Genomic DNA, 17,029 nt, shown 5'->3' on the forward strand with positions numbered 1-17,029 from the left:
AGTATATAAATTTTTACATGTGTATATGTCTAAGTAAAAAATCGGAAAGCTAGATAACCTTTCCAGTCCTACAGAGAGCTTCCTCATGCCCCTCGAATCATTTCCCTGTGAATTTAACCATGATTCTCAGCTTTACCACCAGATATTAGCTTTGACTAGAAACCTACATTGTTTTTTATCGTCACCCCAGGATGTGTTCATTGATTTTAGAGAGAGGAAGAGAGAGAAACATCAGTCTGTCTCACGACCAGTGATAGTCACTATTAACCTTTGGTATATATTATATACTGGTTGTTTGTTGCACATATTTTTAGTAAAATTGGACTTATTAGGCACCTTGTTTTGCATCCTTTTTTAAAAAATAATATATTGTTGATATTGTCCCATATCCTTTTATAATCATTTTTTTGTTTGCTTGACATTCTCCATTTTTAAAAGCCAATAATCGTATTTGTATTAGATACATTTATTGAATAGAGTTTTATATTTTTATATTGATAAAAAACAGAATACTACTTTGGAGCCTATAGGAATTAAAAGAGGTTGAAAGAAAAGGAGAATAGAATTTAATATCTATTCTGAAGAAAAATTAATGATTAGCTTATAAATAGGCCTATTATTTCAAGCCACTGTAAATCCTTAGCTATCTCGAATAACATAAACTACTTTCTAATATAATGGAATTTTGATTTCTTCTTTTGTTATTAGATAGCTTTGGTTCTCAAATTTCTCTTACCCCTTATTTAACCACTGTTCTTTGAAAAAAACAGTTCTTTTCCCAAGCAGTGTATACTTAAAGCTTGCTTATATCTTGTTTCAAGAGGAAGAATCATGGATACTTAAAAAATGGTTAACTTGTTAGGGAATTTGACTTCTTCCCTCCACTTGAAAGATAAAGATACCAAAGTACCAAAAGATTAAATTACTTTTCCACAGCCACAAAATTTGTGACAGAGCCAGAACTAAAGCTTAGAATCAGAAGCTATGATTTCCAGTAAGTGCTTTTTTTACTTTACATATAAAATACTTTGTCATTAGAACTTTTCTTGACACTAGCTTTGTCATTTTTCAACTAAGAAAATCCTAATTGCTTCTGTGATAGGTAAAGGAAAATTGGTTTTATTTGGACAACAAACACTTAAGTGCCTAGAATGTATGATACCCTATTTCTGAGACTGCAGATATGTGAGAAATACATTAATGAGCTAGGAATATCTGTGAGAAGCAGTGTTAAGTGTGGAAAGAGCTTATTTTTTGGAATCTGAACATGTATGTTAGAATCTCAGCACTACCATTTCCCACCTGTGTGGCTTATTCAAACTACTTAATCTCTTTGAATCTTTGCTTTCTTGTTCATTCATTCATTCATTGAGCCCCTACTACATACCAGGAACTGTATATGTTAATGGGGATGCAGCAAATTCTTGTTCGTGTGAGGGTTTTTGTGAAGATAATGCATATAAGTCAGTAAAATAGATAAAGGATCAATCATACTACTTGGCATAAAGTAAGCATTGGTAAAAGTTTCCTTTTTTTACTATAGGTTGAGGTTCTCAAACTTTTTCATCTCAGGACCCCTTTATACTCTTAAAAATGATTGGAAAGAGCTTTTGTTTCTGTGGATTGTATGTATTAATGTTTACAACACTAGAAGTTAAAACTGAGGATTTTAAGTATTTATTAATTCATTTCAAAGTAGCAATACTTTAGCCATGTTACATAATTAACATTTTTTAATTAAATAACTTATTATTTTGCTCTTTTTGAAAGCTTCAATTTACCACTGGCAACAAATACTGTTAGTTGTTGTTTTTGAAATGACAACTTACTTTGTTCATTTTCAAGAAAATGTCGGCCAGAAATCCAAGTTAGACTAACTGTAGTTTGTCTAAGTAAAAATGATATTGCATGGGAAAAAGTGGTGGGTTCAGCTTGCAACTCAGCCACACAAGTGCTTTTCGTCAGGGCATTCATTATGAGAAGTGGTTTATGCGTACTTCTGTCTTGTTCTACAGAATATTAGAAAGATGTGTATTTAAGGGTGAAAATTTAATTATTATTTTTATTTTTTTTGTAAATAACATTCATAAGTAAAAAATAGCTTTTTTCGTTTTAATTAGTGCATAGTGGTGAAGACAGTGTTAGAGTTCCTTTTTTTTTGCCACTGCCTTAATGTGTGCTAAGGTACAAGCAGTTTTACCACTAGTGCCTTTACACTTTCAAGTGCACATGTCAGCACAGTGAAAAAAGGAAATAGAACCTTAGTATTATTTTGAAAATGGTTTTGACCATGTCAGCTCCCTGAAAGGATTTCTCCCCCTTCAGCAGACCACATTTTGGAAACCATTGCTATGGAGGGTATTTTTGGTGCTTAATTATAATGTTTTGATTGTTTTCGTTTTAATGAAATGTACTTGTTTTCCTCATGGGGTTGGCATCGTCTAGTCACATACACTACTGTTGTAATGTATCTAAGCAAGGGCTCTTACAATTTAAATTTTTAGTACATTGGCCTGTTTGATGGCAGTACAATCAAAATAGCAGTAGACTAATTTACAGAGAATATATTATAAAAGCTGCAAAGTAGAAATTTTATGTCATTGGTATATATTAGGAGTGTTGATTCACATCTGTTGTAATCTTTGTGTTTTTAGGCTTGCATTGATGACAATGTTGATATGGTGAAGTTTCTGGTAGAAAATGGAGCAAATATTAATCAACCTGATAATGAAGGCTGGATACCACTACATGCAGCTGCTTCCTGTGGATATCTCGATATTGCAGAGTAAGCCAGTTCTGTTTACTTTTATCCAAATACAATTTTAGAGACCTGAGATTTTACAGAAATTGTTGTTAAAAGTAACTGAGTGATATATTACTGTAATTCATGAAAATTATTCTTCCCAGGAAAGAGAATAGTGGTTCTTGGGAATCCAAATTTCAATATGAGATCATCTTCCTGTTTCCCAACTCTTTGGCTTTTGGTATTTTGTATTAATATGAGTAATTGTACCCATGCTTCACTCCCTCATTTTCTTTTGAGTTCATGTATTGGATTGTCAAATGATTCAAGGTTAATATTTAGGAATCCAGTTATCCCTGTGCAATTATGAATTGTTAGGGGAAATTAATAATTTTCAATTTGGTTACTTTGCTATAGGGAGAATATGATACATAGTTTTCCAATTAGCCAGTTTATGCTTGCTTAGTTTTCAAATTCAGTAAGAAATAGTCATTGTATTAACTACCTTAAATGAGTGGATGCTTTCCAAGAAAATGTGATTCTTTAAGCTTTTAACAGGAAGTATGGATATCTTGACAGAATAATTTTTTCATTAAGTTTTTTTCTTTTTACTATGTATCAACACCATAAACATTTTTGTTGCCTGTCTGCTCACATCAAAGCTTTTCAGTGAGTAAATACTGAATATGGGAGTTCTACTCTATGAATCTCTGTTAGTACACCTTCATGGTTTTATTTCTTTGTATATTTCACACATACCCCCCAATGTATATTGAAGATATGATACTTAAATTTTTCAATTTAAAGGGGAGGCATTGTTTGGTGAAATGAAAGCGCTCTGGCCTTAGAATCAAAAGATCTGCATTGGGTTTTATTACTGACTCTTAACACTAACTGCACTACATCTTTTAGTAATTTGTTTCCTCTTTCTGGGCCTTGATTTCTTTATGTGTAAAATGAGGTTTTTTTGCCATTGCACAACAATAGTTGTTCATAATTATAATCATGGTTCTCAAGTTCCTTACTCCTCTCTGTTCTTTTTATGCTCATCAGAGGACTTGGATATCTTCTTGATAGAAAAAATAGCTAATGTTCATTTATCTTTAGCTGTCCTTAAATATTTGGTACTTAGGCTCTGGAGTCAGCTGAGGTGGATTATGAAGGCTTCCTCAATCAATCTCCAGCGGCATGACCTTGCTTAACTTTTATAAGCTTCAGTTTTCTCCTCTGTAAAATAGGAATAATATTTCCCAGGTTTATTGTGAGGGTTAACTGAAATAACTTACCAAGCATAATATTTGGCACATAGGAAATACTATGTGTTAACTTTTTACCATTATCTCATTTATCTCTTCTGGGAAAATGAAAACCCAATTTCTTTAGGAGTTTAATCTTTGTGTTTTTTTTATTTATGCTTCTGAGTTTGAAAAGACAATAATAATTATTCTGAATAATTTCCTATGGAATAATTTCCATAGACTTGATTGATAACCCATTGTGTCACTTGAGATGACTTTAGCTGCAAGTAAGCGTATCAAATTTAAAATTCCCTAAAGAATAAGAGCTCTTGTTAGACAGGATAATATCTACTTTAGAGAAAGGGCATTCAGGTTTATTAAAGTGCTCGATGATATCATCTAGGGCCTGGGGTTTTTCAGTCTTTTTTCTTCTTCTGACTTTCCCAAATATGGACCTTACTCTTACCCTTGTCCCCTCCTCCTCGCAAGATGATCACCACAACTCCTGAATTGTGTTTTTCCATATGCACATCCCAAGAGCAAAATAAAAACTGGGTGAGCATTGGAAAGTATCTTTTCCATACTCTGTGTATGTCAAGGAGGGGAACCTTTCCCAGAGAACCTTCTGACTGCAGTTTATTTCCCCTTAAGGCACTTAAGTTGGCCCTGGTTGGTATTTGCCTCTTTTCTACACTGGAAAAGCAAGTATCTGGCATATTCAGTTTTTTACATGCCAGTAAATAAGTCTAAGGGGGGTGAGCAGTCTGCTCAGATGTTAATATTTTCAATAGAGTAACTGTAACTTCATTTTTTGGAAGGTGGGATATGGAATATGTGCTTCATAGGACCTGTGCAAACAAGAAAGACCTGTTTTGACCAAGGTTGACTAGAATTTTGCTGATCTAACTACCTTCCTATAGGCAGTTAGAATTTATGGCTGTGGTTTAACGGAAGTGTTTAAATACATAGTTTCTTTGAACCAAATTAAAATTAGAAAATGATGATTTTTCCTTTTTTGCTCTTTCTGTCATATGAATTTTTAAAAAGTAATGACAATGTTTTATAAAAGTTAATTTAACTAGTATATACTTGGTTATTTGTTAAGTGATAGCCCCAAACTTTTCCAAATGTATGATTATTTTTATCAGCATTATCTCTTTCAGCAATTAATTTCACTAATAAGTGTGAGAAATTAATGAAACCCTAGTTTTCTTGGGCCTGGGAAAATATACCATAGTGGGTGGCTTAAGAGATTGGGTGAAGATATCCCCCAAATCAGAGCATTTGTAGGATGAAAGGCCCTAATAATACTAACGTAGTGACAACAGTTAAAAACCAGGAATAACCTAGGAAAATTGGGTCACTCTGCTAAGTGAAGTATTTAGAGTTAAATTTGTTCCAATCCTGGTTCTACATTCACTAACTTTATGCCCTTGTCCAGGCTACTTAACCTCTATGATTAATATTATTTATGAAATAATATGATTATTTGGGGAATAATCAGGCATCTTCCTAGCTCTTATTTCTCATTTTGCTTTCCATGTTTTTCAGTATGTCAATACTGAGCTACTTTTAGTTCCCTAACACTCCCTACTGATTCACATCATAGTTCTTTGCACACAGTGGTTCATTTGCCTCATTTCTACATTTGATCAGTTCCTACCAAACTGTCTAGATGCAGTTTGTGGAAGGGTCACTTCTTCCAGAAACCTTTCTGATATTCCTAACTGATATTCCTTTCTGATATTCATCGTCATCTCTAACATATCAGTTGCTTATGTGCTTCTTTACCAACTGCATTATGCACAGAATAGTGCTAACTCATCCCTATTAACATGAGAGCCGAAACAAACAGTGAAACAGAGATGGTTTATTTACTCTGAGAATTTGAGGCTGATTAGGATACAGTGAGTTCTAAGTTTTTGACCTTTATTGGAGATAGTAGAACAAAGAATATGAGGTTACAGTTTAGTTTCTAGACATTTAACAATTTCGTATGTGGCCTGTAGTGTAGCAGAAGCCAGTTGAATAGATGAATGATAGTTCTTCATATTCTGGCTCAGTTATTCATATTCTGGCTCAATTATCTCACCTTTTCACCAGGGTAATTACCCTCAACCTCTCCCTGCTTTGAATAAGGTAGAAATCTTAGGGAAAACCAACAGTAATGTTTGATAATGCCCCTTCTCCAGAGTGGATTAGAGGACTTTTAAATTGAGTTTGGGAGTATCATGTTAATGTTCAGCATATGCATTGTTTTACTAAATACTGGTGGGTCATGTATTGAAATTGTGTGCATTAACATCATTCTCTTCCTTTGGTGTGCTGAATTGATAGTGTTATGGACTGAGTTGTGTTCCTACAAAATTTACATGTAGAAACCTTAATCTCCAGAACCTTGGAAGGTGACTGTAGAAATGGAGCTTTTAAAGAGCTGATTAAGTTAAAATGAGACCTCTAGGGTGGGCCCTAATCCAGTCTTACTTGTATCTTTATAAGAAGAAGAAACTTATATATAAAAAGAGAAACCAGGGATGTGCACACAGAGAAAAGACCACCAGGCGACACAGTGAGAAGGCAGCCATCTGCAAGCCAAGGAGAGAAGCTTCAGAAGAAACCAGACTTGCTAACACCTTATTGGACTTCCAGCCTCTAGAACTATGAGAAAATTAATTTCTTTCATTTAGACATTTAATCTATGGTATTTTGTTTTGTTAGCACTAGCAAACTAATATTGGCAATATAAAATTCTCACTGTCACATTAAGGTATTCTTCCCCCAAAATTATAATGTTGATGTCACTGAGTTATAGATGAGAAGTAAAAGTGAATAGTATGACTTTTGAACATACTAGGAAAGGCAAATAACTGTGGAACCCAAGAAACCATGTGTTCAATTTATTGTTCCAATCTATAATGGTCAATTAATTATATCTCTCTAACCATAAATGTTAACTAAATTATATATGTAAACTATTATATGCAAAGCATTGAAAACCAATGCTTTATTTCTGACAGAAGAAATAATTGGAAACCAGTGCTTTATTTCTGACAGAAGAAATAATTGGATGAAAATGTAACAGCTATACAATGGCAGCATTTTAATTTTGTCACTGTTTTTCATTGGCTAGAATATTTTTGTAAAAGAAACTTTCTCATATCTACTATTTGGTTACCCCCAGTACAAGTTTTATAGGAAGGATGGTATATATTATTTATTCTTTCCCTCTATATACTGATTTTTAAAATAATGAGTTGGTTCACTAGTTACCTTCAAAAAGAACTGATTGGTCTTTTGAGGTGTTAGTAATTTTAGGAGTTCCTGCATTTAAATATACTTGATATGTTTCAGTCCACTGCCGTTATAATATCCTTATTGATTAGCACATTGTACCATCTTTGGTCATTAAGAGTCTTGATATTGGCTTCTGAGTCTTTGGGACATGACCAATAAAGTGCATTTGCACTTTAGTATTACAAGATGTTCCAGACATATTTTACATTTCCTGCCCTGACTCTAGACTTGCCATTTTTCCAAGGAACCCCTTGTTAAGGGTGCTAGAAGTGCTCATTGTTACTACTGGTTATTGTTTCCAATTCAAATTCAGTATCAAGGTGTTTTTCTGTAATCTCTTCCATCTTATATCAATATTTCCTTTTTTCCTCACTTCATTGCCAGAAACTATAAGATTAAAATAACACATCATTACTATCTGTTTTATTATATATTCACATACATTACACTGCTTAAAACAACAATACCACCAACAGCAACAATATGATTACTAAATGGTATCCCACTTGAAATATACCATCAGATTACTCTGTGTAGCAGTCACTTGAAATAGTTCTTTTTTGTGTGGTTACGCCACCAACTAGATACACTGTTAGTTCATTGTTTAGTTTTATTTATTTTTACAGTTTGCTTTTTAAAAATTTAATTTTGTTTTATAATTTATATAAAATACCAGGTTCTAATGGCAATCCCTGTTCTACCTCTCTCTTTCCCCCCACATCCTATAGTTTTTTTCAAATTTCTGTTTTATTTATATATTTAAATTTATCTTTATTGTTGAAAGTATTACAGATGTCTCCCTCTTGTCCCCCATCGAACCCCTTAATCTCTTCCCTCCCCACTCCCCCTTCCCTCTCAGATTAATCAGTCTGTTCCATGCTTCCATGTCTCTGGATCTATTTTGTTCACCAGTTTATTTTGTTCATTAGATTCCACATATGAGTGAGATCATTTGATACTCGTCTTTCTCTGACTGACTTATTTCACTTATTCCAGTGTGTGTTTTTTAATGTATTATTTAAAATAAATATCACTCCTCCTTTGTAGGTAAATGGTAGAACATCATACACATATTTCTCCACTTTGCTTTTTTCACTTAACGGTCTATTATGGAGAATGCTATATAGTGGGATATAGAGATAATTCTCATTGTTCTTTTTAGGTTTAGTACTCCACTGTGTAGTATGTCATTGTAATTTATTCAGCCTGTCCCTCTTGATTGATCAGTGAAGGTCATTTATTTGAATGACTACAGTTTTAGCCTTGGAATTGGTGTTTTTTTGGTATTCTTACAGATCATAGGAATTTTTATGTTTATGTGAAAAATATTTTGTTTTTGAATAATAAAACTTAAATGACTTGTTTTATTAACATTTTGGTTATTGATGTAATTGTTTTAATTTCATCACTTTTTTTTTTAGACCTCCACTGCAGATGTTTAAGGAATACTTTAATCTTGAGTTGCTTTAGTATTTGCCATAAAATTTTCCAGTAGTAGAGAAAATTAGCCCTGTACTAAGCTAACATTATTTAGCTTCATAGTATATAGAATGAAGTATTGAGTAACTGGTATATCTAATATATTTTTCTTGTTTGAAGTAGTTTGAAAAACATTACTGTTGAGGATTCATATCATTATAAAATGCTGGTAGGATTCCATCAGTGACATTTTCATGGTTTCATTTACAACTTGGAAAAAGTTTCATTAGCTTTGTCACTTGATCATTAAAGAACCAGCGATTTAAGGATATGAAAACTTTTAAATATTTGTGGTGGCTTATTTATAGGTTGGCTTTTCTTCATTTTAACCTTTATTCCATAAACATCCATTTGTATCCTCAAGGTTTTTCTTGGCTTGTCCTTGAAAATATATCCAGTATCTGTTTTTTGTCACCTCTTTCATTTCTCCTTGATCCTGGGCACAGTTGTTTTTCTTTGGAATTATTGCAGTTGCAGTAATACTAACCATAACCATCCTCTTCTCCCCATGTATTTTCCATATAGTAGCTCTAAGCTCTCCTACAGGTTCATAATGCATTCAGAAGCCAGAGTTCTGGCGACCTACGAGGCTATTGTTTGGCCCCTCATCACCCTTCTTACTTCATTTCCTTCACTTTTCTCCAGGCTCTTTTCATTCAGTCACGCTGGTCTGGTTCCCTTGCTTATTAGCCTTTAAACAAACTAAACATCATGCTTCATAGTCTGATCCTGCTTGATTTCTGTCTGGAATTAAATACTAGTAGTTATTATTGGTAAAAGAATCAGAAATTCTTACCAATTTAAGAGCTATATAAACTCACCACACCAATGAGGAACATTATAATACTCCTGAACTCAAGCTCAGGAATCAGACAACTCTGTTTAAATTTTAACTCTGCCAGGTAATTGGTGTTAACTTTGAACAAATTACCAGCTTCTGTGAACCTCTGCTTCCTTGTCTGTTAAATGGAAGTGTTAATACTTGTCCCTGCTTTATAAGATTATTTTGAAGATTAAATGAGATAATATGTATAAGACACTTGGCACAATGTGTAGCATATACTTAGAATTCAGTAAATGTTAGCTAAATTACTTAGTGCAATTTTTGGTTACTACTTTTAGTGCAAAAAGATAAGCTCTTGGTTCTCCTAGATTATTATAATTTTGTCTCAGGACAAACCTAACTAGATAAGAAGAGCAGAGGAAAAATGTAGTCATTTGTCATAATATCTTTGATTTGTGGGTATTTGAGCCCCAAGAAGAGTTGGCAAATCCATAAATTTTTGTTTTATTTACATATTTCTTGTCAAGAATGATACTTGTTAGTGTAAACCAGACCAGGCATTTTGATTAAAAGTCTCAGAAGGTGAAACTAAGTTTAGGTTCCTATGAAAATAGTAAAATTTTATTTGAGAGATACGTATATCTTGCTATAATGACAATGAGGTCTGTTTGTCTAAAACTATAAAGGTAATGTTCTCATATACATTTATATTCCATTTTTTAAACAACTTTATGGGACTGTTCACTGTTATTTCCATTTCACAGAAGTGGATCCTCATTCTCAAAGACTCAAATTCTGATGTTCTATTCATTATAGCACAATTGTTTCCTATAGTTTTGTTAGCCATTGTGAGATATAAAAATGACTGCAACATAGTCTCTAACCTTCAAGTTTACAGAAACATGTGAAGTCGATTAACTAAGACCAGATGGAGTAAATGGACCAAGAGATGAACAAGTAGCAATGAGGAAGAACTGGTTAATTCTATTTAGGCCAATCAGAGAAAGATTCTATAACAAACAGCATTATTAAATGATAAGTAGCGTTTTTGCCTCTGGGAATTGAAAGCTGCTTGAGGAAAGTCATGTTATTCATGAGTGAGAAATAATATATGTAAAGCGCTTAGCTGGCTTCTACTGTATTAACAGTTGTCATTTCTTTGTTAAAACATATTGACTGATTTCCATGAGGTGGTTAAAATGGAACACTGCAGCTAATGAGCTACTTCTACTAAGTTCACTCACTTTCAGTTCCACCAGTTCAGTTGCAAGACTACCAAAAGTTAGTTGTGTTTTTTAGCCTGTTAATGCCTGTTGAACTTGTTAGTAATTATATAATTTAACCAGATAGCCCCAAACTGATAAAATGTGTACAAAAAAGAAAATTGTTGCTGTAACTAAATTTAACTCTTTGGAAAGACTCAATAAAGGCAAGGCCCTAAATATATAATTGCTGTTTAATTAGACATGGGTTTGACAACTGAAAGAATAAAAGAAAAATTACCTAGATTGTTTTTCAGTTTACTTCAAGTTTTTCCTTCACTTTAAAGATACTTTGAAGTCTTAGACAACACATTATTATGGGCATGGTTTGTTTAAGAAAGACAGCATGGATTTGTCTTTGGAGACATTCTTTAATACCTTTTATGTTGAAATGTCTTATTTACATTTATTTGTTTTCATAAATGTACTATGTTTTATAATTCCCTGTTTTAATCAGCTTTTCTTGTTAACCAAGCAAATACTGACCCCGATTGTAGTGGATAAAAAGGTTTCTCTGGAGCTGTAATTTTTTTAGGGGGGGAAGCATTAGTGGAAAAAGGAGAGCGTAGTAGATAAGACTGGGAAGTCTTTGTTTATCCCACTTACTATAAATTTACTTTTTGCAAAAATATTAATGTATTTGGTTATAGAGTGCAACCTCAGACTTAGTGGAGTTGTTACATAAGCTATATTATCTTTCTAAAATATGAATTTTATATTTTTGGATGAGTGATGGGTTTGGGTGAGTGTTGGTAGACCTATATTATAATTCTTTTATAGGTGAGGAAACTGAGTCATAGCAATCACACAGTAAATGGCAGAGGTAGGATTTGAACCTACACAGTCTAACTTTCCATGTCTGCATGTTTAGCTACTGCACTATCCAACCTTTCTTTCTAGCCTTTGTAGTTGGGAAAATGATGCCATTGAACTTATTAAAGGATCTGAAAAGCAAGAGGAGAGAGTATATTGGAATGTGGATTTAGATATGCTTAATTTCAGATGCCAATGGTAAAAGTGCAGTAGGAACCCAGGAATATTTTGGGTACGTTTTTAATGCATATACTAGATTTCATCAAATCTAAGATTCCATTGTTATACACAATGCCAGTATTTTATGTACTAATTTAAAAGATTAAAATAATCAAATTATGTTAGTGTTGTTCTTTTAACTTTTTAATCACCTAGGGTTTTTTCTTTTTTCACATAGTATTTTTCTCTGGGCAACTTAGTGTTACTGATGTTACATTGCTTAAGAATGTTCTGCTGTTACCTTTGGGATTTTCTTCTAAGCCACTGATATACATTCTGCAAATTTTGATGTTGGTCCTTTCTTGATCTTACCAGAAAGTATCAACAAAAAGTTTCAGACAGCATCCAGGAAAACATTTTAAGCAACAGTTAAGCTCAACAAATAAGGGAGTAACAATGCACATAAGTCGACTGACGTGAGGACAGATATTCACAACTACTTCTTATCTGCCACCTGGCCATTTTAAGACATTATTTAGAGTAAGATCCATTGATTGTAGAAGATTTCAGTGATATTAAAATGTAAGGGAAATGTACATCTTTTAACCGTTACACATAAGTAGGATTTTTGCCTCTGGGAATTGGGAGCTGCATTAATAAAGTAATTGATTTTAATAAACAAATATGTGTTTTTAGGAGTTCGTTCATGATCAAAAAAGTATAGAGTCACTGTTCTGGGGAATAATTGAGAGGAACTGGAAATGCTGAAGACAGAACCTTCACGACCTCCTATATTTAATAAAGGTGCAAAGAGAAGAGAGGAATTAAAATTTCCCCACAGTTTGAATTTGTTTACAGATGACAACCCAGATGCCTACACAACTGGAAATAGAGCCTAGTTTCACAAATAGACCAATTTCTCTCACAAGTATTAACCTGGTTTTTTCTATTGGCAGAATTAGTTATATCTGTAGCATAATTGTGGAATTATGATGTCAGAAATTAAAATTTGGCAAGGTGTCAGGACTACTAACAGCTGTACTAATAACATGATTTATATACAAAAATAATACTTCCATCTGTGGGTTTTTGCAGATTGAAGTATTTTCAAAAGGTTAAAAACTGGTAATGTTATAAACTTTGCAATTTATTGACAATTAAAAATGAGAGAATTTCTGCCTCTAGGCAGATAGAATAGATATGCTTTATTCTCTTCTTCCTGCTAAGTACAACTAAAAACCCTAAACATCATATATAAACATAAGGAACCCTCTAAAGGTAGAAAGAAGGCAGAGCAGCTAGGGATCTGAAGAGCCAAAGAATGACACAGATGAGTTTTTTGGCTTTTCTTATTGCCACATATATCCCATACTTGGAGCTGAAGAAGCTGGTAACCCAAAGCACCAATGAATGCAGACCCAAAAAAGCCTAATCTCTTTAGTCAAATACTAGGAGAGGGGCACCCTTGCAAGGCAGAAAACTTAAAATAATAATAATTAATAGTAATAATGGTAACCACTCTACTCCAGCCATACACCGTGGGAAAAAAATCTTAATCCCACACACTCACCAGCAAAGGCCAAGTAGGGAGTGTAGACTTCCATCCTTACTAGACTGTAATAAGGCACCCCAATACCCACACTGTAGTGATGCAAGATTAGGCTAGATACAGAGCCAGACAAGACTTTTATCCCCATCAGATGGTTAGTCTCCCCCTGCCCCCCACTTGAAGTGGAGACCATATAGGAAGCCTGGACTTTCACCCCTACCTGGCAGGTAAGGAGGAGGTCTTACTCCTTCCTGCTCGGGTGGTGTCTAAAGCGGCCTAGTAGACAGTGAATACTTTTCACCACCACCACCAAGCATTAAAGAGCCCTACCTCCCTCCCATCATGGTGTCAGTGGAGGCTACATGGGGAATAGTGAGACAAGGATATCCTTCTCAGCTAGGTAGGTATCAGTATAGGTTTGGTAGGGAGCCAGAAGTAATAAGGAGCTGCCCCATCTCTGGTATCACTGGAGGCTGAATGGGGAACCTGGACTTACACTCCCCACCTTCCTCTGCTAAGGTAGGGCCAGATAAAGCCAACTGACATAGAAGATTTAAGCACGATCTATTCATAACACATTGCCCAAAGTGTTCATATTTCATTTGAAAATCAAGTCAGACCAATAAATATCTCAAATTAAGTGGAAGAAGATAATCAATAGAGACCAACCAACATTTCTGTGACAGTAATGTTAATCTTTAAATTATCTGATAAAGATTAGCCCGGCCGGGCATGGCTCAGCTGTTGAGCCTCGACCTAGGATCCGGGCGATCGGGGTTCGATTCCCGGTCAGGGCACATGCCCGGGTTGTGGGCTTGATCGATGACTCTCTCATCATTGATGTTTCTATCTCTCTCTCCCTCTCCTTTCCTCTCTCTGAAATCAATAAAGATATATATATATTTTTAAAATTATCTGATAAAGATTATAGAGCAGCTAGCATAAAAATGTTTAAACAAGTACTTACGAGCTTGCTTAAAACAAATGAATAAGTCTCAACAAAAAAATAGAAAATCTGCAAAGAAGTAGAAGGAAAATATTAGGAAGAACCAAATGGAAAATTTTTTTTATTTTAAATGTTTTTATTGAGTTTAGAGAGACGGGAGAGGGAGAGAGAGAAACATCAAAGATGAGGGAGTCATCATTGATAGGCTGCCTCCTGCACGCCCCCCATTGGGAATTGAGCCCGCAAACCCAGCTTGTGCCCTGCCTGGAATTGAACCTTGATCTCCTGGTTCATGGGTCGAAGCTGAGCCACACCGCCTGGGCCATCTTAACCATTTTTAAGTGTGTAGTTCAGTAGTGTTGTTTATTCATTGCACAAGAGATCTCTAGAATTTTTCATCGTGCAATACTGCTACTCTGCCATTAAACACTTTGTCCTCTCCTCTCCCTGTAGTCGTTGGTAACCACCTATTTTCTGTTTTTATTATTTTGACAACTTTAGATACTTCATATAAGTGGAATCATAAAGCATTTGTCCTTTTGTGACTGGTCTATTTTGCTTAGCATAATGGTCCTGAGGTTCATCTTTGTAGCAGAATTTCTTTTTTTAAGGCTGCACTCACTGACTTTCTCAGATTTAAAAATCCATGTATTGAATACATGAAACATTCATATATTGGTTAAACTGACTTTTTGATACTAGTTTTCCTACACTACATAAGAAACTCAGTATTGGTTAAATTTGGACACAAAATATATTGAGCTCTTGCTGATGAAGTTACTTTCTCCTTGTCTCTTTGATCACTGTTCTCAGCTTCTGATTTAAAGACAAAATTTTAATTAAAAAATCAGATTTTTAAAATAAACTATTTCTCTTAAACAATTTTATCTGTAGTTTGATATTTGACAAAATTCAGAATCCAAGATAATTGAGACTGTCAAAATTTGTATTACAAATTCAGTTAACACTGAGTAATTCTTTTTAAAAAATTCTTTTAAATTACAGTTGACATTCAAAATTATGTTAGTTTCAGGCGTACAGCATAGTGGTTCTGAAACTTACATAACATTTCTGTAACTTATAGAGTGGTCCCCCCTGGCACCATACGTAGTTATTGCAGTATGATCGACTATATTCCCTATGCTGTACTTTACATCCCTGTGACTATTTTGTCACTACCAATTTGTATCTCTTAATCCCTTCACCTTTTTCACCCAGCCCCCCAGCCCCCTGCCATCACAGAGTAATTCTAACACAGACAGAATCCTACCTGCTTATTTAATACACCATATCCAAATTGTAATCGGTGACTTGGTTAACTTTATACCTTTCATTTGGTTTTTTAATAATTTTGTAAAATTCCATTTGGACCGTGTCTTCATTTTAAGATGTTAATTTATTTATTGAAAATTATTTATTTATTATAAATTCAATAAATTTGGCAGTTCACCATTTTATCACTTACAAAATTCATAAAGAATGTCATCATTTACTAAGTAGCATTTCCTGTTTTGGTCTCCTTTGCATTACTTGAATAAATCATTAACTATTTACCTTTGAAGCATCAAGAAAGTTGCCCATCTGAGAAACAGCCTGATTTTCTGACTTTCAGTTTGGGACTTCTATGAGAAATGTTTGGGTTTTTTCTTTCTAAGAAATCTTAGAATAAATATAGTATATATTTTCTAATTAGCAGTCACTTGAGCTTCTTATAACATCCCAGTTGGTTTGTTATGAAGGAAATCTAGGCCTGTGTTTTCAGTATCTCTAGGATCCCTCAAAGTGAATTTCTATATTTTGTTTCACATTATCTTAAACATTACTTTGTAAATGTCTTGATTTTGCATGATGTGATAATAGAATTTTAATTTTAATTTTAGATAACTCATTTAAACTTCATACAGCCCTGTAAGTCACATATAAATGAGACTTCAAATGTTTTAAGTTAATGAATGTCACAGAGCTTTCCAGGCAGAGGTGGGAGTCTAACCCAAAGTCTGTAGAACTTAAACTTTTATGCTCTTTTTCATCCAACCAACATTTGAATGGCTTCTTGAGACTATTAATAGTAGATAAGAATACCATGGGACTTTATGTATTTTAATACATCCTTTTTTAAAATTTACATTTGCAATCAATAGTTCTGGAGTGCAAGAGAGGTTTGCGAATTGTATGCATGCGATGCATGCGTGTGTGTGTGTGTGTGTGTGTATATATATATATATACATATATACATATATATATATACACCTTAACTTTTGGCTCAGGGATTGCTCCAGGCCCTGCTTCCTGCCTCTAGTTTTGGAACTTTACTCTTGTTATTTTCTCTTAACATCCTTCCTGTTTATATAAATTTTGGATTGTCTATATTTGGCTTTAACTTGGTATTTCCTTGAGACTCTGCTTCCCGTATAGCTCCCTCTGCTGCAAGTACTGCAGCTACATTGAGGTATTTCTTTTATTTTCAGTATTTATATCCTGTGAATGATTTCTAATATTGTACCTAAGCAAAATAGAAGTGGTTTTATGTGTAAATATCCCTAATTACAAGGTTTTGCCTAGTAGAATAGTTTCATTTTCATATTCTTTTGGATCATAATACAGTTTTTACTCCACACATTTTTTTCTTTGCTTCATAATTCATTTATTTATTTGTAGTATATAAATGTTCTTGTTTAGTTTTATATTATGTTTTCCAAAACTGTGAGAAAGAAAGTTACTTCAATTCAGGTATGACTTCTGTCTGTAAAAAACCCATGAA

The 17,029-nt window shown here is 33.8% G+C and overlaps 1 protein-coding gene across 3 annotated transcripts in view; it reads left to right on the forward strand.

Annotated features, from left to right (window-relative positions):
• PPP1R12A (protein phosphatase 1 regulatory subunit 12A) overlaps positions 1 to 17,029 on the forward strand; it is a 130,649-nt gene that overhangs the window by 42,610 nt on the left and 71,010 nt on the right. For all 3 annotated transcript variants that reach the window (XM_081130558.1, XM_081130559.1, XM_081130560.1), the window contains exon 3: positions 2,655 to 2,785. In XM_081130558.1, the coding sequence (XP_080986684.1) occupies positions 2,655 to 2,785 (131 nt within the window). The remainder of the gene's footprint in view (positions 1 to 2,654; positions 2,786 to 17,029) is intronic.

Source organism: Miniopterus schreibersii, assembly GCF_964146895.1.
Source record: "Miniopterus schreibersii genome assembly, chromosome: 2".
In the NCBI taxonomy this organism is placed as follows: Eukaryota; Metazoa; Chordata; class Mammalia; order Chiroptera; family Miniopteridae; genus Miniopterus; species Miniopterus schreibersii.